This window comes from Camelina sativa, chromosome 11 (genome assembly GCF_030686135.1).
Source record: "Camelina sativa cultivar CO46 ecotype springtype chromosome 11, ASM3068613v1".
NCBI lineage: Eukaryota > Viridiplantae > Streptophyta > Magnoliopsida > Brassicales > Brassicaceae > Camelina > Camelina sativa.
Genome location: NC_141890.1, coordinates 46,106,972 through 46,131,695, shown reverse-complemented (window position 1 = coordinate 46,131,695; position 24,724 = coordinate 46,106,972). Strand labels below are relative to the sequence as shown.

General features: G+C 35.7%; 5 protein-coding genes and 1 pseudogene across 8 annotated transcripts; 3 read left to right on the top strand and 3 right to left on the bottom strand.

The window, feature by feature from the left end:
* Positions 1-1,048: 1,048 nt before the first annotated feature.
* LOC104726276 (oxysterol-binding protein-related protein 4C-like) lies at positions 1,049-3,963 on the bottom strand. Its single transcript, XM_010445101.3, has 7 exons — positions 3,493-3,963; positions 3,254-3,402; positions 2,416-2,664; positions 2,194-2,290; positions 1,824-2,121; positions 1,635-1,737; positions 1,049-1,554 (listed from the first exon to the last, which is right to left on the bottom strand). The coding sequence occupies exons 2-7, from the start codon at positions 3,392-3,394 to the stop codon at positions 1,303-1,305; spliced, it is 1,140 nt and encodes a 379-aa protein (XP_010443403.1). The 5' UTR covers positions 3,395-3,402; positions 3,493-3,963; the 3' UTR covers positions 1,049-1,302.
* A 1,779-nt stretch (positions 3,964-5,742) lies between these two features.
* On the bottom strand, positions 5,743-7,807 carry LOC104726275 (uncharacterized). 3 transcript variants are annotated; one of them, XM_010445099.3, is made up of 7 exons: positions 7,425-7,807; positions 6,841-6,896; positions 6,618-6,737; positions 6,449-6,527; positions 6,278-6,364; positions 6,119-6,181; positions 5,743-6,021 (listed from the first exon to the last, which is right to left on the bottom strand). In XM_010445099.3, the coding sequence occupies exons 2-7, from the start codon at positions 6,894-6,896 to the stop codon at positions 5,944-5,946; spliced, it is 483 nt and encodes a 160-aa protein (XP_010443401.1). In that variant the 5' UTR covers positions 7,425-7,807; the 3' UTR covers positions 5,743-5,943. The 3 variants fall into 3 exon arrangements, with proteins under 3 accessions (XP_010443401.1, XP_010443402.1, XP_019088470.1); XM_010445100.3 differs by having other exon boundaries at positions 7,331-7,645; XM_019232925.2 differs by having other exon boundaries at positions 7,326-7,643.
* Positions 7,808-7,809: 2 nt separating this feature from the next.
* LOC104726274 (uncharacterized) lies at positions 7,810-10,822 on the top strand. Its single transcript, XM_010445098.3, has 5 exons — positions 7,810-8,212; positions 8,385-8,488; positions 8,599-8,775; positions 8,856-10,477; positions 10,572-10,822. The coding sequence occupies exons 1-5, from the start codon at positions 8,013-8,015 to the stop codon at positions 10,692-10,694; spliced, it is 2,226 nt and encodes a 741-aa protein (XP_010443400.2). The 5' UTR covers positions 7,810-8,012; the 3' UTR covers positions 10,695-10,822.
* Positions 10,823-11,074: 252 nt separating this feature from the next.
* On the bottom strand, positions 11,075-14,427 carry LOC104726273 (putative clathrin assembly protein At5g57200). The gene is made up of 14 exons (XM_010445096.2): positions 14,118-14,427; positions 13,924-13,993; positions 13,714-13,811; positions 13,476-13,614; positions 13,265-13,392; positions 13,084-13,173; positions 12,887-13,003; positions 12,723-12,788; positions 12,575-12,655; positions 12,411-12,488; positions 12,107-12,301; positions 11,949-12,024; positions 11,736-11,869; positions 11,075-11,666 (listed from the first exon to the last, which is right to left on the bottom strand). The coding sequence occupies exons 1-14, from the start codon at positions 14,205-14,207 to the stop codon at positions 11,259-11,261; spliced, it is 1,770 nt and encodes a 589-aa protein (XP_010443398.1). The 5' UTR covers positions 14,208-14,427; the 3' UTR covers positions 11,075-11,258.
* A 3,543-nt stretch (positions 14,428-17,970) lies between these two features.
* LOC147935496 (F-box/kelch-repeat protein At3g18720 pseudogene) lies at positions 17,971-19,003 on the top strand (annotated as a pseudogene).
* A 3,183-nt stretch (positions 19,004-22,186) lies between these two features.
* LOC104726271 (phosphatidylserine decarboxylase proenzyme 2-like) lies at positions 22,187-24,636 on the top strand. Of its 2 annotated transcripts, none has more exons than XR_015571930.1 (10): positions 22,187-22,525; positions 22,625-22,704; positions 22,829-22,853; positions 22,935-22,994; positions 23,078-23,146; positions 23,260-23,343; positions 23,426-23,476; positions 23,588-23,671; positions 23,790-23,956; positions 24,065-24,636. XR_015571930.1 is itself a non-coding variant. In XM_087474246.1 (10 exons), the coding sequence occupies exons 1-10, from the start codon at positions 22,337-22,339 to the stop codon at positions 24,219-24,221; spliced, it is 891 nt and encodes a 296-aa protein (XP_087330372.1). In that variant the 5' UTR covers positions 22,187-22,336; the 3' UTR covers positions 24,222-24,636. The 2 variants fall into 2 exon arrangements, 1 of the variants encoding a protein (XP_087330372.1); XM_087474246.1 differs by having other exon boundaries at positions 23,865-23,956.
* Positions 24,637-24,724: the final 88 nt, after the last annotated feature.

Below are 24,724 nucleotides of genomic sequence, written 5' to 3'. Positions count from 1 at the left end.
GCATAAGGATACAGTAAAACCTCCATAAATTAATACTCGCTATAAATTAATAAATTCTTCCGGTCCCGAGTTGGGCCAGTGTAAAAAATAACACATTTCGATAAAATAATAAGATAATAATTTTTTTTGGAAATCCTATGTAAAAATATGGTCCCATCAATATCATAAATTAATAATCATATAAACTGATATATATAAGTAAATTTAGTGAAATATGATTCTATTGTTGTTTGCCTATTCTTGAAATTTGCATTCTTGTTGGAGTTCATCTCTAATTTTTTTGTTGTTGTATTTTCAAATCACATCCATAAACTATGAAGAGTCATAGATGCGATAATTGCTTTTTTAGTAATTGGTTTTAAAGGTACCGCAATATCTTCTGCGACTTCATCAATAGTAGTAACATTTTTTTCTAAACTCTAAACTTCTAACATTTCTCATTAAAACCTAGATAATCTATTAAACAATTGACATTCATCCTATTACGATAACCAAGATTATAAATTAAGAAAATTCTTAAAAAATGTGAATGATAACATTTGTAATAGAAAATTTTCAATATGAAAATAAGAAAGTTTCTTCAGAAATTAATAAATATTAATTTATCGATAAATTAAAATCTCTATAAATTAATAAAATTTCATGGTCCCGACATTATTAATTTATAGAGGTTTTACTGTATATGTTGGGTAATAGCCTGATTACGTAAATACTGCCATTTTTATATGTATAACCCTTCCAGATCCTAAATTTTGTGGTGAGCATCGACGATCTTTTTTTTACACACAAGCAAATATTTAGTAATGATATTTTAACTGGTCATCAACTTATTAGTGGACAAATCTTCAACTAAAAATAGACAGTGTATAATATACTAATTCAAAAAAAATACATAGCAATATACATTTTAAAATATAGAAAAAATATAATCACAATTTACCGTATAAAAATGGACAGATGATTTTTTGATAATAACTAGTTAAAATGTTACAACAAAGAAAAAAAATAAGGTTAAAAATATATCTTTTAACTTTGTAAGCTGTAACTATTTTTATTTGTTGTTGTTGTAAATCACCAACAACAAAATAAGGTTCCGATATCGATAATTATTATTGCGTAAATTACACTAATTATAGTTATGTGAATATCAGACGTCTAAAGTTCTAACCAATAACGATAGATGACCACAGCAGAAAGAAAAAACACAATAAATGATATACCATATCGATTTGTTTTCTCTGTGCTCCACACATCTCATAAGCATTTACATCTTGTAGGAACCTCTAGAGAGAATCAGCTGAATCAGAGAGGAACAACGATAGGAGCCCGAGGAACTGTAGGCTGTAGAGGAACACATTCCCGTTCCTTACCAGTTCGAGCAACTGAGAAATGTTTGGGAATCCATGATTCTCCAATGGCCTCTCTTTTCCTCAAAGACTCCCTCTGCTTCTCCTCCACATCTCTCTTAGCTTCTCTTGCTTTCTCCCAATCTTTCTTCATGATTCCTTCACTCACCTCACCCCACACCATCCCCGACTCCCTCTCACTCACCTCCTACAAACCAGAAATAACCGAATTACGAAAAATCAAGCAAACATTATGATCTCCCGGGAAAGTTTCTAAAAAAAAGTAACCTGCATGTTCTCGACAATGGGAGTTTTGAGCTTTGCAATGTTTTCACTTGCTTTGTATATAACCTCAAGCTCTCCGGTCTTGGTATTTTTCGCGGTAACAATTCTGAAAACATTAATTATCTTACAGTAAATCCTATGTTTAAATGCAATATGCTTTGAAACAGGGATTCTTCTTCTTGTTTTTGTTACCTGTCCCAATGTCCAAAGATTTCATAGAGTTGTTTCCTAGAGGAAGATTCAAAGATCTTTCCTTTAATGGCTATTTTGTTGTTTCCTGTGAATCTACTGACAAAGGAATCGGAGACTAATTGGAATTCGGCTTCGAGTCTCGTCTCCGGACACTTAATTAAGATTTTTCCAGCCCAATGAGCTCCCATCGCCGGTAGAAATGTCATCAGTAGTTTTGGTTGATTCATTACGTAAGTCTCTTTGTGATTGACAAGTTTCACAACTCTTTTACCCTTCACCTCAACCTCCACGTAAGCACCTTTAATGCATGTAATTAAAATGGTCAATTATATTTTTTAAATGAGATTTCTCATTTGATTATTATACGTACCACGAAATTTAGGTGTGAAGTATTGACATAACATTACGTCTATGTTTTCTTTCTCGTGAGTTGCATGAAGAGCTGACACTGGTGGATGATGCGATATCTGAAAATATCAAAAGATTAATATAATAAGTTCATCGATCACTAATAATTTAAGCATACAACACTGAAATAGCTATTTTTTTAATAAATCAATATAGTATTCTTAGAAACAAAAAAAACACATGCCTGCTCTACGAGAACGTTGATGTGAGCATTGGACACGTGATGAGTTTCGCCGATGACAGGATTGTAGGGAGCCATGCCAAATATCAATGGCCGGAGAGTTGAGATGTACCACGTCACGACTGATTTGAGCCGTTCGATTGGTTGATCACGACGACCACATTCTCCGAGTAGATCGTGACCATCGAAACTGTACACTATCTCGCCATAGCATTGCAGCTGCGATCTCGGTAGGTTCATTTGAGGTGGGAGCTTTTCACAGTAAATGAAACTTAGTTCATGTTTAGAAATCAAAATAAATAAAAACTTATGAATACACCAATGTGTTTTATACAGGGAAGCAGAAGATGAAATATTTAGTACTAAGTGGTAACCAAAGTAAAATTACATCGTGAATTTTTTTTTATTTTTATTTTGGTTAACTTCGAAATATGCTAAATTTATTTTCTTATGTTTTTTTTATTTGTTAATTTCATTTTCTTCTGTTTACATATGTTTTTTGTAAGTCAGAACAACAAAAAAAAAAGGGAAAGAAAATTTGGAATTCTAATTATTCTATGAAGATGAAGGAAGATCCTAGTAGTCCACATATAAGAAACTTTTTTTTTTCTTTGGACAAAAACATATAGAAACTATGAGAGCAAATTTCGAATATTCAGTATGTGGAAACAGAGAAAAAAAATAGAATTCTTTTTTTGGGTGATAAAATTTTGTGGTATAAATTTAGACTCCAAGAAAGTATATACTAAACATAGTACATCTTAAAAATATTCTTGAATATACATACTTTACTTTTTATCACCAGCTTGAAATGACAAACACAGAAACAAGCGTTACATACCTGAAAATTAGAGAGATCGGATCCTGGCCGTACGTTTTTGAAGAGGCTTATGATCCGTTGGATGAGATTGGGAGGTGTGTTTTCAGAGTCTTTCTCATCTTCCAACGAGAAAGGCTTCGCCAAAACAACCTGCTTTCTCATCTCTCCCTCTGCATGTGCACACAAAACAAGTTTAAAGCAACCCAAGAAAACGAACTCTATATATAAAGGATCAATGTGAAGAGAAAACACATACGTACCCTAGAAGAGTGACGATAACCGCGATAGTTAAGGCTTTTCTAATGACGTTGTTTACAAAAGATATGTAAGAATGAAGCAAAATAAGTAGAGATCAGAATCGAACCCTAATGATGATGAATAAAAACTTAAAAGAAACTAAAACGGTACTATTAAAAATTAGCCAGTGGATGATGATGCTATTAATAGAACAACATATCAAAAGAGATTCACCAAACAAGCCAAAATCTTTAAGAAGGAAGGGTTACAAGGAAATGAGAAAACGTATGGAGTTTTGCTCAATGTGTGTGTATATATAATACTACTAAACAACTTTAACTTTATCACTATTTTTTTCTGTGAAACGTTACTTTTCATCTCATTTTTATTGTAAGATGTAGCATCATCTGCCAATTGACATCTCAAAATTGAGATTTGAATACAGATTTTACATGTTAGTATATAGATTTTGTTTCCTTGTTTTATAAGAATGTGAATAAAGAGGTTCATCCCTAACCTAAATAGAGGTTATTGGTTTAAGATTTGAATAGAGTTGTAAAAACTTTAAATGTTATATAAAATATGTTGTTATTAGATCAAGATTTTATTAAACTATGCTAAAGTTTAGTGTTATTAGTTTGTGATTTGTAAAAATTTATTTAAAATCTTAACAAATTTGGATTATTGAATTCAGACTTTTATAAAGTCATTAAAAGTTTTGTGTTATTTAATTGAAACAAAATAATTTAGAATTGTTAATGAATTCAATTATTATATTATTGGTTCATGATTTTATACACTTTCTTCGCTAAACAAAGTCATATAAAGTATTACAAATATATAGAGATTGGTTGGAGCATTTACAAGATTTTAGAAAACTAATTAACAAAACTAATAGGAGTATTTTTAAGCCAAATATACATGTGTTGAAATAAAACATCATTCATAAACAAAAACAATAAAAATACCCCTGATTTGATATTATTTCGTCTATATATATTCAGATTTTTTTTATTTATTCTCAATTTATTGTCCACTAAATCCTAACTACTGAAAATTATACTATACAGTACGTACAGAACATTTAGGTAAGGGAACAAAACATTCAATTATCCGAGAAGTCAATAGTGGTATGGGAAAAAAGCAGGAGGGGTACGTGGTTAGATCAAAGTATTCCTAAACAGATACAACATTGGCATTTTCTATGTATCATTAATGTGATCAATCGACCAGTCGCCAGATCATCGCTGAATTAATTTAGACTGTTCAGGGAAACTGCCTGCAAAGATATTCATGCATTTTTTTTTTTGTTTTTTTGAAAATGGCATGCAAAGATTCATGCATTTTTCTTTAATATATATTTTTAATACTTTTTTGTATGTAAAATTAAATTGTTTGTTTTATTGACATTTTATATTTTAATATTAGATCATCTATGAAAAAGAGTGACGAATTATGGGGGTTTATTATTATTTAACAGTAAGAACAAAATAATTGATACTACATGAGGAATATGTTTCTCCTACGTATGTCATTTATGGCATCTAAAGAGAAAGAAATAAAATTTGAACAAATACTTTAAAGATAGAGACGATGACTCAACGAATTATATCATTGACTTACTACGGTAATGCTAACATCACATATTCCCAACTAAATTCATTAACTACATATAATCACTGATCGTAATAAGTAAAAAAAAGCTAATATGACCCGTTTCCAACTAAAATCATTAACTATATATAACCGTTGGTTGTACAAAGTTTTAACGGTGTCAATCTATGCTGTTTAATCCTTAGATCAAAAATGAACCGACAAGTTATAATTTGGGATGCAAAAATAAATGAATGAGTTCAGTGAGCTAGCCGAACCACTGCATGACTGCAAACAACAGTTTCAAGCGGGTCAAATATTCATGGGCAACCAATGACTTGCAAACATGCTATCATGTTCCTTTTATTATTTTGTTGAAAACTTTTAAACAGCTCTAACATTGCCCCTTCATAAGTGAGGTAATAGTGTAATACTATAAATTTTCTTAAGTCGCCCATATTCAATACAAAAAGAAAAATAGATTGGCCGAGGACTATATTATCTAAACATTCAATTGTTAACATGTAGATGAATCATGCGTAGGTAAGGATAGGAACTTGACTGGTCATGTGAACGATGATTAAACCTTCTGAAGCAGCAAGATGGTTCGATTTGCCATGTATATAAAATCATATCAAATGCCCTTTTCTCTTTAACATTCTACTGTTACAGAGCTCTGATTAGTGATTAACTGATTATTGATTCATGCAAATTGAAGAACTTGGAACATTCTCCGACATCATAGGAGTTTATTTGATTTCGTTCTTTCTAAGGCAAAAGGGAAATATAGTAATACACTAGTTCTAGAAACAGTCATTGGTAGCTCATAGAAGCCATTGATACACTCAAAAATTCCTTTCGAATCATACCGGCCTTTTGCTTCATTTGGGATCCGAAGTACGAACTCCCTGGCGCTTGAAAAATTCTCTGAATCCATAAGGACTCATATCATAATTGTACTGCCAAACGAAACAAACAAGAAAAGTTATACCACTCTTTAGACTCTGCAATAGATGAATAATGTGTTAAAGACAATTTGTGATGCTTCAAACTTACAGGTACAACTTTCACTGAATACCGAGTGATATTTGGATCCTGTACCTTTCCTTCACTACCCGCCTGCATCAGAAATATATTCATTCTACGAGATACACATGAACGCGTACGTGGATTAAAAAGGTTAGATACTAAGAATACAAGAACTTAGAACTATACTTGTTGTGGGCTATGGAATATTTCAATGAAAGGATATTCGCTTTTCTGACGAGTTATACAGAATCCAGGATACTTGGGGCACTCAACCTGAAACAATCCAAACACAACAGTCACTATAATGGTCTATAAAGTTTCCATTTTGTATGCTTTTTATATTGTTTAGGAACTCACCCGCATAAATTTTATGTTGGGATAGAACTCAGCAGCAGCCTCCTCAAGCATCCGGTCAAGATGTTGTGTGTAGTTACTTCTGTTTTACAGAAGAAGACGCACATAAAAATTGAAAACATAGCAAAGAAGGAGGGTAACTTGAAAGGTTTTGGAGAAGGTTAAAAGTTACCTTATAGTGAATGCGACAACAACGGGATAGCCCTGGTGAAGGAGTTGGACAAACTCTCTTTCTGATGTAAAATGGAGAACTCGAGATGGCCCGAGATCCTTAGGGTAACCACTGTAATACCTTCATTTTCAACAGAAAGATCAACTCTTTTTCATGACTGGTCTCTACCGATGTCGCAGTTATAGAATTTAACAAAACAAACTCAAAAAAAAAAACTCATTACTTGCAAGTGGAGCGAAGCTGGAGAAGCGTTCTATCAAGAAATGTTGAATCTCCCATCTGAGCAAACCAAATATATATATCAGACTCAAGAAAATATCCTGATAGCTCTTATTATGTATTTTCTTAATTCCTAATAAGAGATTTTTGAGTTTTGAGTGAGATTTGCTCCAGTTACTAAAGCCAATGCAAAGACAGATCAAGTTCATCAATATAAGTAAGTGAACCTAACAATACCTTTAAATTTACGAGAGAAAGGTAAATATTTTCTTTCAGGCATTTCATCGAACAACATGGGCGCACTAAAATAAACCTCCTCTGGTCTAATAAATCACCCCAATGCAAAAAAAAACACTCATGTGGGGTTTCCAAAAACGTATTCAAACTTGGAATTAAACGCATAAAGAATCTAAATTTCGCCAATCAAACAACAACCCAGGAAACAAAAAAAAAAAAACAGAGCATCGATTGTAAATCTTTTTGTCTCACATTACCACGGAGTGGGGTAAATTGCAATTCGCTTCCTTTGTCTAATGAAACGAATTCGAATCAAACAGATACATAAAGCAGTCGAGGAGATTTGGAAACCTGAAGGGCTGTTTCGCTGCTTCTGCTTCTTTCGATTTTGCTCGTAATGCCTCAAACCAAAATCGTCGGTTATAAAAATCCAAATTGAAGAGGAAGGCCAAGTATTAATATTTGGGTTCGTCTTAGCTTCGAGTTAAACCCGTAAGAAGGAAGCCAAAGGTGGTCTCGTCTTTTATAAAACCTCAGCTTCCTCGCAAACTCTGTTTTTTTAGTTGCTTCAGATGCTCTCTCACGTTGTGGCATTAAAAAATCTCTCTTTTTTACTGTTGTTCTGTCTCTTTTTTTACAGTTTTATAATTTTATTCAGGTAAAAAACGAACCTACACTATGAAACGACGTCGTTCTCAATGAGCCTAAACCATTCTCTGCTCCAAAGTCTCAAACCAATCCCAGATTCTCTCAGCCTCATGAAATGAAAAAAAAAAAAAAAAAAAAAACATAACATTTCAAAAAAGAATACAAATTTGATTCCATTTTTGTCCAAAGCATAAACTTTTTTGTCCAACGAGTACAAAAAACACACAAGAATGAATCTATCGAAGAAGATTGGATTGGATGAAAGCAAATAGCGTTGTGTAAAAAAAATAAATGGCGATACATGAAGAAATCGAGATATCAAGAACACAACAAGACCCTCCTTGCACTTCTAACGCATCTCCGCCGTCTCAAGATCACCGTTTCGAGAAGCTTCGCGGCGTCCGATGGCGAATCAACCTCGGAATTCTCCCGTCTTCTCCTTCCTCCACCATTGATGAGCTTCGCAGAGTAACCGCTGATTCCAGAAGAAGGTTTTTTGGACTTTCCCCTTCAATTTTTTTTCACCATTCTTAGTTACAGCAATTCAGGACTCTGTTTCCAGATTCAGACTCAGATCAATTCATGGAAACACAAGTTTTGTTAAAGTTTTGATTTTTATTTGTAAAGTTTTGATTTTTATGTGTGTGTGTTTGTTTCTTATAGATATGCTGCTTTGAGAAGACGACTTTTAATTGATCCACATTTGCCCAAGAAAGGAACCACTTCTTCAGATCTAACTATTGATAATCCTTTATCACAAAATCCTGGTAAAATTTTTCAAAACTTTACTGTCTCAGTTCTCTCAGACACATTCAATTGCATTTTCTCTCCAGTGTTAGTAGTGATGATTATGAAAGCCTTCTGGATTGTTGTGTAGATAGTACTTGGGGAAGGTTCTTTCGTAACGCAGAGCTCGAGAAGACGCTAGATCAAGATCTTTCTCGGTTGTATCCAGAGCATGGAAGTTACTTTCAGTCCTCTGGTTGTCAAGGGATGCTTAGAAGGATACTTCTCTTGTGGTGTTTGAAGCATCCTGAGATTGGTTATAGACAAGGTTTGTTGAGATACCTTGTTTTTTTCTAGGGTGAATTTAGAATACGTTTTGTGGTTTTAACCGATTTTTTTTGGTAATAGGGATGCATGAACTATTGGCTCCTTTGCTTTATGTTCTTCAAGTGGATGTACAGTATCTTACGGATGTGAGATCAAACTATGAAGATCAGTTCATTGATTTGTTTGACGAATTGGCGTTTCAAGAACGTGATTCTGGAACATATGATTTCGATATAAAAAAGGTTTTGGATGATTCCATGGAAGAGGAAGAAGAGGATGGTGCATCATCTGGAGGCATCAATAAGAAGAAAAAGCCAAAGAGTTTTGATGAGCTTGACAATGAGACGCAAACTGCAGTGTTGCTAAGTGATGCATATGGAGCCGAAGGCGAATTGGGTATCGTTCTCTCTGATAAGTTCATGGAACACGACGCTTACACAATGTTTGATGCTCTTATGTACGGTGGATCATCCCTCGGTTCAGTTTCTGTAGCTAATTTCTTCGTGTATTCTGCTCCAAATGACTCTGTCACAGGACTGCCTCCTGTGATTGAAGCTTCTGGGGCGTTGTATCATTTACTGTCCCTAGTTGATGCTTCTCTTCACAGCCATCTCGTTGAGCTTGGCGTTGAACCGCAGTACTTTGCTCTCCGTTGGCTACGGGTGTTGTTTGGGAGAGAGTTCCCACTGTATAATTTATTGATTGTGTGGGATGAGATATTCTCTGCTGACAACTCTGAGGTAGAGAGAGGCGTTGTTGAGGCTGGTTTAGGGTTTGAATTCAGGATCCTTAGCTCTCCCCGAGGAGCTCTAGTTGCAGGAATGGCGGTTTCGATGATACTTTATCTTAGATCATCGCTGCTGGCAACCGAAAACGCAACTTCTTCTCTCAAGAGGTTACTGAATTTTCCAGAGGAGATTGATCTGAGTAAAGTGATCGAAAAGGCTAAGACTTTGCAGAGTCTTGCTTTGGAGATCAATGCTCGTCGTGATTTAATTCCGAAAGGGTCGAGAAAACAGATGAGAGGTCACAGCTTATCGGTTGATTCGATCTCACTTGGTTCTTCTCCTGTGGGAATAGTACCTGAGAGCTACTGGGAAGAGAAGTGGAGAGTTTTGAACAGTCCAGAAGAAGAAGAAAGGAAGAAAAAAGCGTTGTTGCAGAGACCAAAAGCTGGGAAGAAGAGTTGGTCGGAAAGAGTAAAGCAAAGGCTTTCAAGAACGGAGTCTGATCCTTCACCTGCTGAAGCAAACAAGAGCGGTAACAAGCCGCCTATTAGACGAAGTTTGCTCGACGATTTATCTCGACAACTCGGTGAAAAAGAGATTGACCCTCCTGAATTACCAAACCTGGATACTGATATCGAACGGTCATCTACAGTATCAGATTCACTCAGCTTGGACTATGAGGAGAACAATTCTGATAGAGGCAAAAGCGAGAACCACACGGATTTGCCTCTTTCGGTTCCTGAGAACGAGCCAGAGACTACATCAGGGATGAGTATCTTAAGAGAGAGAAATATTTTTTCAGGTAAATTACAGATGCTATGGAGATTAGGTCGAAACTTGTCCGGTGAGGAGACCTCTGAGACGAAAGAAGCTAAACCGATAGATTCTGAAGATGGAAAGACAGATTCAGATTCAACTGCAGGTAATGGAGATGCGTTAAAGAATACAGGACGGTCCATGCTTGAACATATTAAGGTAAAATTTTGTGAATCAAATGATGGATTTGATTATTATGAACCAAAAATAAACATGACACTTGACTCTAATTTGTGAATGTTTCGGTAATCAGGTAATAGAGTCAGTGTTGGAGCTAAGTTCACCGGAGAATATGACTGATAACGGAAGACTAACAGTTGAAGAAGCTCTTAGAGAACTTCGACGACTTGGAAATATGTTGTTGTCGGAAATGTAAAGTATATTTTCAGAATCGGCTTACATTACATCAGTGTATTGTAAAAATTCATTTGTCTATACGTGTGTATGTGTATGTGTGTGTGTGAGAGAGTGTAATTGTAATGTATATATCAGAAATTTTGATGAGGGGTTTTGTTTTACTTTTAGCAGTTGCTTCACAATAAGAAATCTAGGTTGAAAAAAAAAAAAAAAAAAGAAATCTAGGTTCCTTCTACCACAAGGGACCTGAGTTTCTTTGGACTTTGTTCACCCTAACGGGTTTTTTTAACGGTTCTTTGCGACAAGAGAAGAAGAGTGCATTAAATTATGTAACTTTCCCTCCTTTTTTTTGCGCCTTACTCCAATCTATTGTGGACAAAACATGAATAGAGGGAACAATACAAATGAATAAGGTATATATTAAGCTGAAATAAGTATTCAAATTAAGGGAAAGAAGAAAAATCCTGACAATGTAGACGAGTTTAATACTAGCAAAGAATGAAAGAATAATAAATAATAACCTGAATCAAATCGAAATCAAGAAGATAAAAGAAGTGACGAGTCACACTGAGATGACCTTTCTCTAAAGGAGCATATGATGCTGATTGTGTTGTTGTTGTGTACCAGATGAAGGAGGAGCTGGGAGAGCGAGGAAGTCACCAAATGGGTTAGGAGATGAAGAAGAAGCAGGATTTGGTGAGAACTGATGATGATGATACGGTGAGTAGTTGTTGTTATATGGACTTTGATTATTCATCATCATCATTTGCTGTTGTTGCATTGCCATTTGAACGTTGGTTGGTGGAGCCATGTTATTAGACATTGCAAAAGGATCTTGTTGCATCCCAAAAGGGTTAGCAGTCGATAAGGCTGGTTCTACGGCTGTAGCTGTGGCTCCAAATCCGTAACCAGCGTTGGTTAGTTGGATCTGTCTTCTTGCTGTATCGTCTTCGTAGAGACTGTCTAGTAGAAGATTGTCAAATCCTCCACCCTGTGAACAGAGATACCATATGAGTATTAATAGAAAATTAATGAGTTCAAATCCGAATGTGAGACTTACGAGTTTTGTAGCTATTGTAGGACGAGGGTTGTTGTTATTATTGTTGTTCTGTGGTGTGACTAGTGCAAGTTCCCAACCACTTCCTCCTGCTTCTATTAAGCTTAGACTATTTGATGGACCTGAAGTTTCATGTCCTGTAGAGAAATGTTATCATCAGTTGTGACAATGTTTGACAAAGGGCCTAGATGTTACTAACATGGTTATTTTTTCTACCTGGTGGATATATTGCGAGAGCGAATGCATTGTTTTGCTCTATCTCTGCAGCTTTTGGGTTTATTTCATGCAGACCCTGCACCAATCCAAGGAAAAGGGTCACTAAAGTATTGAGGTTCGGTATTTACTAACAATGTATAGAGGTGATGAAGACTCACTAGTAAGTCATCAGTGTCTATCAGTGGTGAAGGTTTAGATTCTTCCTCTTCTTTCTCCTCTTTAGGCTCTTCTTCCTCTTCTTCGATAAGTGGCTGATCATTCTCGGTGTTTTCGTTTTGGTTTTCTTCTTCTGCAGGTTCTTCAGGCTGTTCTTCTTCTTGTTCTTGTTCTTCTTCCTCTTTTTCTTGGTACTCCTGTTATAAAAACAGAACAAAATGTCAAAACCCCAGAAGACCACCATGATCATCAGCATTAAGTTCAACCAAGAATTGAGAATATGATGAGAGTTGAAGTTTCTTTTACCAGTTTTTTCTGTACAGAACCACTCTGAGGCGCTTCTTTAATGTACTCTTCCATTGTCGCAAGAAACGAAGGAGGAGGCTGAAACAGGTTTGTAGATAAGTGAGACTACACACAAGTACTGTTTCAAAAATAGAAACCTGATCCAGAAAAGCTTAAGAACCAACCTGTCTTAAGGTTGGGAACTGAAAGTTCCTTGCAAGCTCTAGCCCTTTGCAGTAATCATAAAACTCAGCCAAATTTTCAGCCTATGCAAAGAAAAATATCAATAAGCAAATATATAAGAATCACAAGTAAGATTTGAAGTTGCTTCACCTGTTGACCAGCACGTTTATATATGTTTAGAGCTTTAACTGCATCATGTCTTGACATCTCAAAGAACTACAATGACACAGAGAAAACTACAATCTATGAATAGAAAGCGCAGAGCGAATTAAAGAGCTAAAGCAGGGAATGAAACTGATTGTTATGGAACAGACCATGTCAACAAGATTAATGATTCCATCATTGATAGCACAATAGATTTTGAAGCTTTCTTTAAGCACCAATGCAAGTGCATATTGGATTAGATAGTTGCTATAAGCTGCTCCTTCAGGCTGCAAAGCTGAAAACAAATAAGAAAGAAATCTTCTCCAGCGTAGAAAAAACAAAACTGAATCTGCATATATGACTTTACTTGACATCCAATAAGCCGGTAAAGAAGCTGTTGCAACGCAGGTAACTGTTCTAACAGATCTTCACCAGACAACATCCTTGTTCTATGCGTCTACATAACCATTTGAACAAATGTTTCTATTAAAACATTTCTAATAAATATTTCTTCATGATGAGTAGTAGTTAGCTAGGAAGAGACAAACCTTGGAAGCTGCACCTGAAGCTTTAGGCAAACGCTCTGCCTCGATGTCATACTTTAAAACTCGATAACACTCAAGCCGCTCTTCTAGAAAGAGCGCGTATGTTCTAACCCAAGCAGAACAGTCCCATGCTGCATCAATAAACATTCAAGCTTCTGAGAATATATGTATCAACAAGAAGTATACAAAAGCAGAGAGAGTTAGTTATATTCACCAAGAGGACTTGTGTCGTCTTTGAAGTTAGAAATTCTGAGGATATGTCTTCTGTGTGAGTAATTAAGAAGCTCTTCTCTAAATGTTGGATCACCTTCTCTTAATGTTCTATGAATTACTATTAACACCTTCATTGCAACCTGTGTGATTTGTCAAATTAATTCAAAAAAACTTTACAAAGAAAAATGCATTAATATTTTAAAAAAATTCAGAATCATGTTTATAAGAAGAGAACTTACAACCCAATTGCGAGTTTTGGATAACCTTTTTGATAATGCATGAATGCAATAAGCTACATCTGCTCGTGGTTGTATCACAGATGTCGCAGAGAATATTTCTATAGAAATTAAAGAAAAAAAAACATTGTTACATTTCTACAAATCATATCAATTATGGTAATGCTAATTAGGAGATTTAACTAGAAAAAAAAAACAGAGGAATTAACTTACTACGAACATGACGTTCTTTTGGTGGAGATTCAACATGATTCGTTGCCTTGACGATCGCAATATCTAAATCCTATACGTTAACGATCAAAATTAAAAACATGCATCAATGATCATTTTTATATAGAATCTGAATCTTTTTTCATATTTTGAATTTTCAAGATTTACAAAAAAATGGTGAAATCAAGAATGCTGACCTTGAATTCGCTGTTGACCTTAGCGAGACCAACGGTGGTGGTATCCTTAAGCGCTCCGTAGGCTTTTCGTAAGCTCGTGAACGTTCCCATTCGATCGATCGGACACCTTTCTGATAAATAATAATGTATCGTACGTGATCTGGGTGGGAAAATGCTGATTTGTGGATGTGGTAATGATGTGATCTGAGAGCAAAGAAGATAGAGAAAGAGAGAAGATGTTTTGATTAAATTGGCTGTATACAATAAACGGAAACACAACGATAACAAAAATTCTTTTTTTTTTTTTTTTTTTTTACAATAAGCTTCTTCGTCACCCTCAAAACGTGCGTAACAGAATATTAATGATCTGGATCATTTCCTTTTTTTCCTTTTTCCCTTTTTTTTTGTATATAATAGCAAGTTAATAACAGATTATTTATTCTTTTTTGGTATATTTGCAAAAAAAAAAAAAAAAAAAAAATGAATGTATTTTTTACGAGAATATATACCACTGCTTATTTACTTTTCTTACTTTTCTCAACCGAAATCTGAAGTAGGGTTTAGGTTTTGCTTTCATACGTTTGATCTAACCTTAAATTCTTCTAATTTTCGGATGCAGTAGAGAAAACCATGGATCAAAAGAAGAAGTGTATTACAAGATTATGGGATCTAAATAGGTTGTAGTGGCTAAACCTAATCTCTAAGAGATCCATCATCAAGAACAAGTAACAATGTAAACATAAAAGAGATATCTCTCTAATTGTTCTAGAAGGTTTGTGAGTGAGAAACAAATCAAGAACAATGGAGAGATGAGATGAATCTAACACACATACTTGTCTCTTACAACAATATAACATATTTATACTAATACTACTTCTAACCTAAACACATAAGTTAAAACAACCAAACCCATTAACATTGGGCTTCAACACTTTTATGGTCCAAAGGCCTTTTTCTCTAATCTTCTTCTTCTTCTTCCTACGACCAACGCTTCTTCTTCTCTTCGACGTCTTCTTCTGTTGCTTACTCTTCTAAGCTCTTCTCTATTTCTCTTTTATAGGATTAAGCAATGAATCAACTTCCAACACTCCCTCTTGATTCATTTGCTTAATCCTCAAAATTATAAATTAGGGATTTGAATCCCTTCTCTCTCTGACGACATCAACTAGGCTCATGGTAAGTTCACTTGCTCCCTCATCGTCTCATTCTTCATGAGCTCTTCAATGTGAGACTCTTTCCCTACAGATTATTTTTATTTTGTGCATACCTCTGCCTTAGATCTCCCTCTTGCTCTTATTCTCCATGAATTGAGCTTTTTCTTCTTTCTCTCCATGTTTCTCTTCTTTCTTGCAGGTAATTCAGCCTTGTGGCTTTATCTCCGTCTCCTGCAAGTATGATCCATGACCGTTCATCACGACTCCTCCGCAAGATTCCTTACGTCTTCATCAGCCATTCCTTGTAGCCTTCTTCAGCTCCCTTCCAGGTGAGCTTTCTTCGTTCTCTTGTGTTTCGAGTGGATTCTCTCTTTTTAATTTGCCTTGCTTTTGCTTCTTCTCCGATATCTTCAATCATTCTTCTTTCACGATGTTGACTTAGCTCATTTGCAAGCTAGCTCTTGAATCTCCCTCTTAGTCTGAATCTCTGTGGATCCAGTTTCCTCCTTTTGCAAATATATTTGTCCTCTCTTTGACATATTTTCTTGGCACCTCCTCTGAATCTCTTTGATCAATTCTTTGACCAATTTCTTTTCCTTGCAGGTAAGACTTCAGCCTTGTGCTTAATCTCTATCCCTGCAAGTCTCTTTCAAATGTTTTCGTGAGCTTCTCCTCTGTGCTTCTACAACCAGATCCAGCTCCCGTTAAGGTGAGCTTTCTTTTGTTCTGTTTGGTGTCCTCTTCGATCACCATCTTGTGCTTGACTCTTGTTCAGACTCTTGTTCACGTCGTCAGCTCCCTCTCTTAGGTAAGCCTCCTTTGTTCTTCTGTTTGGTTTAAGCTTTGATCTTTCTCTTTCTAGCTAGTTCGTAGCTCCCTTTCACTCTTAGGTGAACATCCTCCTTCTGGTTTTACATTGATCTCTGCTTCTCCAATAATAGTTTGTGCCTTTCTCTCAACTTCAGGTATGCATTCTCACTTTCTTTACTTTGAGTCTTTGCTTCTCCAAGTTGTGCATTTCCATTCTCTAAACCATCACTTTGGTTGACTTTAGTCTATTTGGTTCTTTTCACCATCACCTAAAGTTTTTCTCTAACCTCGGTCTATTTGGTTTTTCCAGAATCTCCAACACAACTTGAGTAATCAAAAACTTTTTCAAACGTAAGCATACCTCTCTCATCGTCAACCTCAACCAGAAATTCTCCCTCTTGGTTTGATGCTTCATAGTTTTTTTCTCAGCCTCAACCTTCTTTCTCAATCCATCTCTTTTGAATTTGAGTCTTGTTGATCTTTGAACTTTGATTTTTATGCACACTAACCTCATGAGAACTTCTTTTCATGACTGCAGCTTCCTCTCATTGGTGACTGAGCTTTTTCTCTGCTTCAGCCCCACTCTTCTTGACACCATTGATGTGGTGCCTCCCTTCCTGCTTTGCCTCAGCTTCTTTTGCAGTCTTCTTCTCTTTGCGTTGGTTTTTCTCTAACCCTAGCCTTTTTTGGTTTATTGAATCATCAACCTCGGCTCTGCCCGATTTGGTTTGTTTGATTCCTTACACCACCATTAGCTTTGGTCTTTCTCTAACCTTGGCTTCTTTTCTCTTCTTGTTTAAGTTGGAGAACCACATGGATCCTCAATTTCACCAAACATCTTCAAGCTTCACTTCACCATGTCAAAACAGGAATAGAAATCACCCCACAACTCTGTCTTCACATCCGCACTATCTCCACAGCTTCTTCCAGAGAGCTCCTCGCCTTCTTGGATGCTCTTGAAGGTATGGTGTGAAAGTGTTTGTGGTGGCTGATGGTGCTCTTGTCACCACATCCTTTTCCTTCTCTCCTTCTCCGACATAGTTTTAGCTTTGTTCTTCTTTCTTCTTTTCTTTTCTTTTTTTTTTTTTTTTTTTTTCGGCCTAACATTTTTCCTTGTGCAGGCTTTTCTTTTCTCACCCAACAAGCTTTGCTTTGAACAGCAGGTTGGTTGTCTTTCTCTCTTTACCGTTTCTTCATCACGACTTTCTCTTCTTCTCCCTCACAACCTCCTTACTTGACTGCAGGCTTGCTCCATCGAGCAGCTTCTGTGGCTGCCTCTCATCTTTTGTCTCTCGGATCTGATGGTCTTCTCTAACCAAGCTCAGGTTCGTACTCCCTTCTTTCTCTTCTCCACTTCAGTCTTTCCTTGACTGACTCTTTCTCCCTCTCGGCCTCAACCCCTTCTTCTTCTTGCAGGTTCCAGGGATCTTAAGCTCTAATACCATGTTGGAATCTTGACCTCACTTCTCTTTAGAGGTTAGATTCATCTCATCTCTCTATTTTTCTTGATTTGTTTCTCACTCACAAACCCTCTAGAACAATTAGAGAGATATCTCTTTTATGTCTACATTGTTACTTGTTCTTGATGATGGATCTCTTAGAGATTAGGTTTAGCCACTACAACCTCTTTCTCCTTAATCTCACACACATACTTGTCTCTTACAACAATACAACATATTTATACTAATACTACTTCTAACCTAAACACATAAGTTAAAGCAACCAAACCCATTAACATTGGGCTTCAACACTTTTATGGCCCAAAGGCCTTTTTCTCTAATCTTCTTCTTCTTCTTCCTACGACCAACGCTTCTTCTTCTCTCCGACGTCTTCTTCTGTTGCTTACTCTTCTAAGCTCTTCTCTGTTTCTCTTTTGTAGGATTAAGCAATGAATCAACTTCCAACAAAATATTCCGTCAAATCTCTTGCAAGCGATATTGTCCTGCCTAGGATTAAAAGCTAACATACAAGCCTCGGTTGTCTGCAAGACATGGTATGAAGCAGCTGTTTCTGTGAGGAAGAGGAAGTTACAGCCTCCTCTTCCTTGGCTTTTTTATCTAAAAAGAGGAAAGTACATTCTTTTCGACCCATCACGGTCTCAAACATACTACCAAAGTTCTCCGGAGTTAAAGGGGTTATAGGGCAGTGAAATATCTTGTTCTAAGGATAAGGATGGTTGGTTGCTTGTGTCTTCAGCTAGTTACTCAAAACCGGTTTTTTTTTAACCCGTTTACCCGGGAGCGTATCAACTTACCCAAAAGGTCGTCTGGCAGTTTCTCAGTTAATCAGTTATCTTTTTCAACCGCTCCTACATCAAATAGTTGTTTGGTGATCTCGTTAACCAGCTATAGTCACGAAAATTCTGTGATTACTTCTTGGCAGCCTGGTGAAACCGTATGGAAAGTCCATCGATTTAGAACCCGACCACCCAGAGGCATGTGGACCAAATGTGTCTTCTCGAATGGTGTGCTCTATTGTCTCAGTACCTCCGGCTATCTCAGCGTTTTCGACCCGTCTAAAGAAACTTGGAATATTCTTCCAGTGAAACCCTGGTCATGTCCCACCGTTGGTCCTCAAAGAATTCGGTAGGCGAGTGTTTATGATGGAGAATGAAGGAGACATTTTTGTTATGGTTTTGCACCACCCCGACAACAACCCATCAGTGTTTAAACTAAACTTCAATTACATGGTATGGGAAGAGAAGAGAGATGTTGGTGGCTTGACAATATTTGCAAGTTACCCTGGCTCTTTTACAAGAGCTAGTCTCTCGGCCGAGGAGAGGAAAAAAATGTATATATCGGCTAAGGAGCCACACAGCGTATACTACTCCCTCGGTGATGAGGAAAGCTTTGGTCGTCCTACAAATACATATTTGTCTAAACGCATCGCTTGGGTCGACCCACCTCACAACAACGTTATTTTGTGATATCATCCTTATATATGTTTTTACTTTTCTCGGATGAAAAAACTTTTATTTATTTATGCGTTTTGAAGTTTTATATGTTAACATTGTAGCTCATATACTCTTCTAGAAACATAAGGGCATGTGCGTTGGTAGAACAAGTAAAAGTTTTTCAGATATATTATTTTAATCTATTTCATATAAAATAATTTTTGTTTTAAATCAAAAAATATAAAAGATAAATTAAAACTAATAAAATAATATCATGAATGACATAAGTCTCTCACCAAGTTTCTCATGGTTTCTCGTATGAGAATCTCTTCTTTCTCATCTCTCAACTTTTTCATTATTTTTGTTTTTAATATTACTCAGAATCTAGGTGAGAAACCCCCAATGCACATGACCTAATTTGGATCAAGTTTCTAAAAATCTCTCTAATATCGATTACTACAAACATAATCTTCTCCCATTAGCCTAAGATATTTTATATCTCCTCTCTAACCGAATAGTTCATTTGTTTTGCAGCTATTTGGTGCTTTCAAATACACTTTACTCTCTTAAATATATATAGGCCTCTCACATAAAGTTTTAGAAAGAAAAACATTCAACAAAGTTTAGTTTATAATAATTTTAACAACGAAATTCAATATATTCTTGAGTTGTTATATATTTATTTTAACATTCATGGCAAAAAGAAAAACAAAAAAAAATCATTCAATTTAATTCGAATTAACTATTTAGGATGTTTTAAAGAGGCCTTTCGAGTGAACGACCCCGGAATTCGATACATCGGAGGGGATTGTAACCAACATATCTATCTCTTTGAGTTAGGCTTTTTTCGTTTGTGTTTTGACAACGTCTCAGGGATTCTTTAATTTTTACCGCATGCTTTTATATTATAAAAATGTAAAACTAATACTGATACAGTAAAGATAGTGAAAGTACAATATTGTGGACTAATAAAGTTATAAAACCCCTTTTGGCTTACTTGTGAGTTTTTTTTTTAATACTAAACAATGATAGTTACAATGTCTGGGGGACTCGGTAAACAAAAAGAGAAACAAAAAGAAGACGCTTTTGGGTATATTTACAGTATATTGGATATTCCCACAGGTTTAGTATTCGACCCTTTTGTTTTTTCTGTGATTAGATTATTTTTGGTCAAAGCAAATAAGTAAAAGAAGAAAGGAAAATTACCAGAGAAAGAATTTTTATTTGTTACTTTTTATCATCATATAATGTAAACAGGAAGAAAGTAAAGATGTGACTGGTGTTTTTAACACGATCATCTTAAACGATACCGTATTAATGGTGTGCCAACGTTCGAGTCGTTTATATTCTTGACGGCATATCTTCCAAAACGTTGTCTATGGAAGAACCATCTCTTCTTGGTGATGATTCCGAGACACTGTTGCTACTTCCCTTTTTTTTATGTAAAACCATTAAAAGGCAATGAGAACCATTTGAGAGACATCGAAACTTGGAATGAGAGAAGAGGATTGAGGAGACTTTTGATTACATGTGATTGTATGAATTCCACAAGTTCTTGCAACCGTGCTGCTTGCTGTGTATGGATTCCACTTGAACTTCTCTGCACTGGTGGCAGTCTTTCCAACACTATTTGAAGGTAACTCTTCATTCACGAAAACACAAAACCGACTAAGATTGATTGTGTATCATACGCAAGTGAAGATCAAGAACGAAAGGTTTTTCGAAATGGAACCTTTGTTATGTATGAACCATCCAGTTTGAGAGCTGAACCAGCAGCTGTCACAGCTTCTTTGTTTGCCCCTTTGATCTGTATGTAAGGACTTGGCACATCTTGGAGATGCTCAACCTCAACCGACAACAACCCATCAGTGTTTAAACTAAACTTCAAATACATGGTATGGGAAGAGAAGAGAGATGTTGGTGGCTTGACAATATTTGCAAGTTACCCTGGCTCTTTTATAAGAGCTAGTCTCTCGGCCAAGGAGAGGAACAAAATGTATCTATCGGCTAAGGAGCCACACAGCGTATACTATTCCCTCATTGATGAGAAAAGCTCTGGTCTTCCTACAAATACATATTTGTCTAAACGCATTGCTTGGGTCGACCTACCTCACAACAACGTTATTTTGTGATATCATCCTTATATATGTTTTTAATTACTTTTCTCGGATGAAAAAACTTTTATTTATTTATGCGTTTTGAAGTTTTATATGTTAACATTGTAGCTCAGATACTCTTCTAGAAACATAATTTGGATCAAGTTTCTAAAAATCCAAATGACTACTCTTTAAGAGTTAATTAGATCACAAGTACTTCAATCTGATTCTAACTCTCTAATATCGCACGTACCTCTTTACAATCTATATCTATGCTTCATAATTGGACGACTTTTCTGTTTATGGTTAGTACATTTAATCATTAATCAAGGGGAACCTCATATGGATCCGTGCTTGTTCTAATTACATGCTTTGTTTCGAAGTAGTCGTGATCTTATTCCCTTTTTTTGTTCTAAGGTATTATAGCTTGAAAGGAGCTTAAGCATACAAATAGCTAGCTAGGACTAAAACAAAGCTAGCTAGTAAAGTAAGTAAACTACTCGTTTCTTGAATTGAGTATTTTATGTATTCAATGATTTTAAAACGTTTCTCTCTATCTCTTTTAAAAAATTTGTTTGATAGAGAATCAATCACTCAACAATGGACAGCCTTAACCACGAATAGAATCAGATTCAAGACTCTACCTAATCACACGCTTTACAACAAAGGAAGCACCAAGACTGACTATTTTAGAAGAGGTCAATCAATATAAACATTTTCAAAATATTCTTCAATTTGAGCTTTTATATCAACAACTCAACAAGTATATAAATATTGCCTGTGTTGATTAATTGAAATCGAGTTATTTGAAATACGGTCGCAGAGTTCATTGTGTTGAACACTAAGTTAACACTACGTAGACAATGCGTAGTGATCCAAAGGTTCATCCTAAGTTTACTCTTTATATGCTTATAACAACTTTACATAGAAAACAAAATCATCAAAGATTTTCTTTATATGCTCATTTAGTATAGAAAATTGCAAAAACGTTCTGTAGCGTAGGTGGAAGATATGACCACTGAAAAACATTCCGATTTGTATTCCTATCTTTATAATTTTTTATTTTTTTATATAACCACAGCCGAATCTTTGAACCAACCCAAAAAAAAAACAGAGCCGAATTAAAAAAAAAAACAGAGTATGGCATATAAATTAAATATAAGAGACGGTCACATTTTGTAACATTTTTGGCCATATAAATCTCTCTCTCTCTCTCTCTCTCTCTCTCTCTCAATCTTCGATCCGTTAATCAAAGCAGGTGCGTTAGGAAAAGAAAAACAGAGAGGTATGGGAAACGGAAACTCAAGGGAGGCTAAAGGATCGCGAAGGTCAAGGCTAATACAGAAGCTTCAAAAGTTTCGCACTCACCGTCGTCATCTACGTAGTCGTTGTTCTCGAAACTCTGCCGGAGTGGTTAATCAAAAAGCTGTATCCGCCGAAAATTTCTCCGGCATTGCCCTTCTCACTCTCATTGGCGTATGAAATACGATTTCCTTCGTTCATCTTAGGTTTTTTATTTTTTTTACGTTTTACGTTTTAGTGATGTGAAAAGTGTAGTTTTTGTTTCTCTGGCAGGCGGATATAAAGTTTAAGGACAAGTGGCTCGCTTGTGTTTCGTTTGGTGAACAGACTTTTAGAACTGAGATCTCAGATACGTAAGTCTCTGCCATATATACATATATATATATATTCTTAGCTTTCATTTTTTCTTCTTCTAATTCTTCCCTCGTAAAGTTCCAAGGAGTATTGATAATTGTTCTGTTTCTGTTAAATTTGCAGTACAGAGAAGCCAAGTTGGAACTCTGTAAGTCTTTTGATTACTTTTGGTTCTGTTTCTTCACTTCTGTCTAATCTAAAAATACGGTTTGTGTTTCTTTGTAAATAGGAAAAGAAGCTTCTCTTGGAGAAAAATGGACCAAGTCTCGTTAGGATTTCAGTATTTGAGGTTTCTCTATTATCCAGATTTTTTGAGTTTGCTACATGATATTTGCTTCTTTGATTTGAAAGGATCATCCTTTCTTGGTGCAGACCAATAAGCTCTCGAGGAACAAAATCGTCGGTTATTGTGAGCTTGATATATTCGATTTTGTAGTGCAGGTCAGTAATTAAAATTTTTTGTTGCTTGATGTATTGAGCTTGTAGTAAAATATTACAAGGCCATGAATGATATAGTATAGATGAGAAATTTCGCATTGTTTGGCATGATACAGGAACCTGAGTCGGCTTCTAAGTCATTTGACTTGTTAGATCCAACATCATCCAAAGTCACCATTTCCCTTTCATGCGCTATTGAGGTATATACTACTAGTGAAAAAAAAACTTTGAGAAAATGAAAGAGCTATGGTGTCTGATGTTTTGGTTACTGAATCTTTCCAGGATCCTGTTGAAAGCGAGAAGCGCTTTGCAAAACGTATCTTGTCCATAGTGGTATGTTCTTTCTATGGCACACTTCAATGTTTCTTGCTTCTCTTAAACAAAATTTTGTAGAGTATCAGAAATAAACAGTTTTTATAGTTGGAGTTCTTTGACAATGTGCAGGACTACAATGAAGATGGACAACTCTCGTTTTCGGAGTTCTCTGGTCTAATAAAGGCTTTTGGAAATTTAGTAGCTGCTAAAAAGGTTAGACTTTAAAGCATCTTTGTCACACCTATGTCATTAGTAGATGCATGAGTTTTTTTGTTTTTGTCTCATTAGTGTTTGAAAAGTTTCAAGTATATTAAACTATGCCGCTCAGCAGATCGAGATGATAGATTGCTGCATTTCTGCTGAAGGTGGACTTGATGTTTTCACATTTCACTGACTTATTTACCAGAAAGAGGAGTTATTCAGAGCTGCTGATCTGAATGGTGACGGTGTTGTGACCATTGACGAGTTGGCTGCACTTCTTGCTCTTCAACAAGAAAAGTAATTAATGACCCTTTGATTTTCACTTCTACTTTTTCAGATAATATTTTCATAACAATTCAATGTATACCTCCTAAAATCCTTAGTAACTTGAATTCTCTGATACAGGGAGCCAATAATAAATAATTGCCCGGTGTGTGGTGAGGCTCAACTCTCTGACAAGCTCAACGCAATGATTCATATGACTCTTTGTTTTGACGAAGGAACGGGTAATCAAGTGATGACCGGAGGGTTCTTGACTGATAGACAAGCTTCATATGGGTGAGAAGTCTCTTTATTTAAACCCTCACTAACCAGACTTCTCTAAAAAAGAATTTATCGACTTCCCTTATCAACACATCATATTTTCAACGTTTTGTTCAGATGGATTTTTTTTTTGGTTTAGTCTTCATCAAACTTATTTTTTTCACTTAACACATGTTGCATGACTCGATCCGGATCGATGAGGATCTATTGGTTAACAGTGGTAGGTCCTTAGAGACACTAGTTCGTGTTGGAATGCAACTAGGTGTCTCCACAAGGACATTGGCCTGAAAATATTTACCCTTGAATTGATTGGATCATTTGGTTTGATTTTAAGTTTCCACTTGTTTCATGCATATATATATATATATAATAACTCTGTATATAACAAACGATATCTTCTTGGTATTATATATACGATCAATGAGCTTTACACATTTCTTGCGATGAGCGTTCTATTTTCGCAACTCTCTGCAATCTCCTGCTTTTCTCTTTGAAAAGGGGAAGTATGTGTTTTTCTCATTA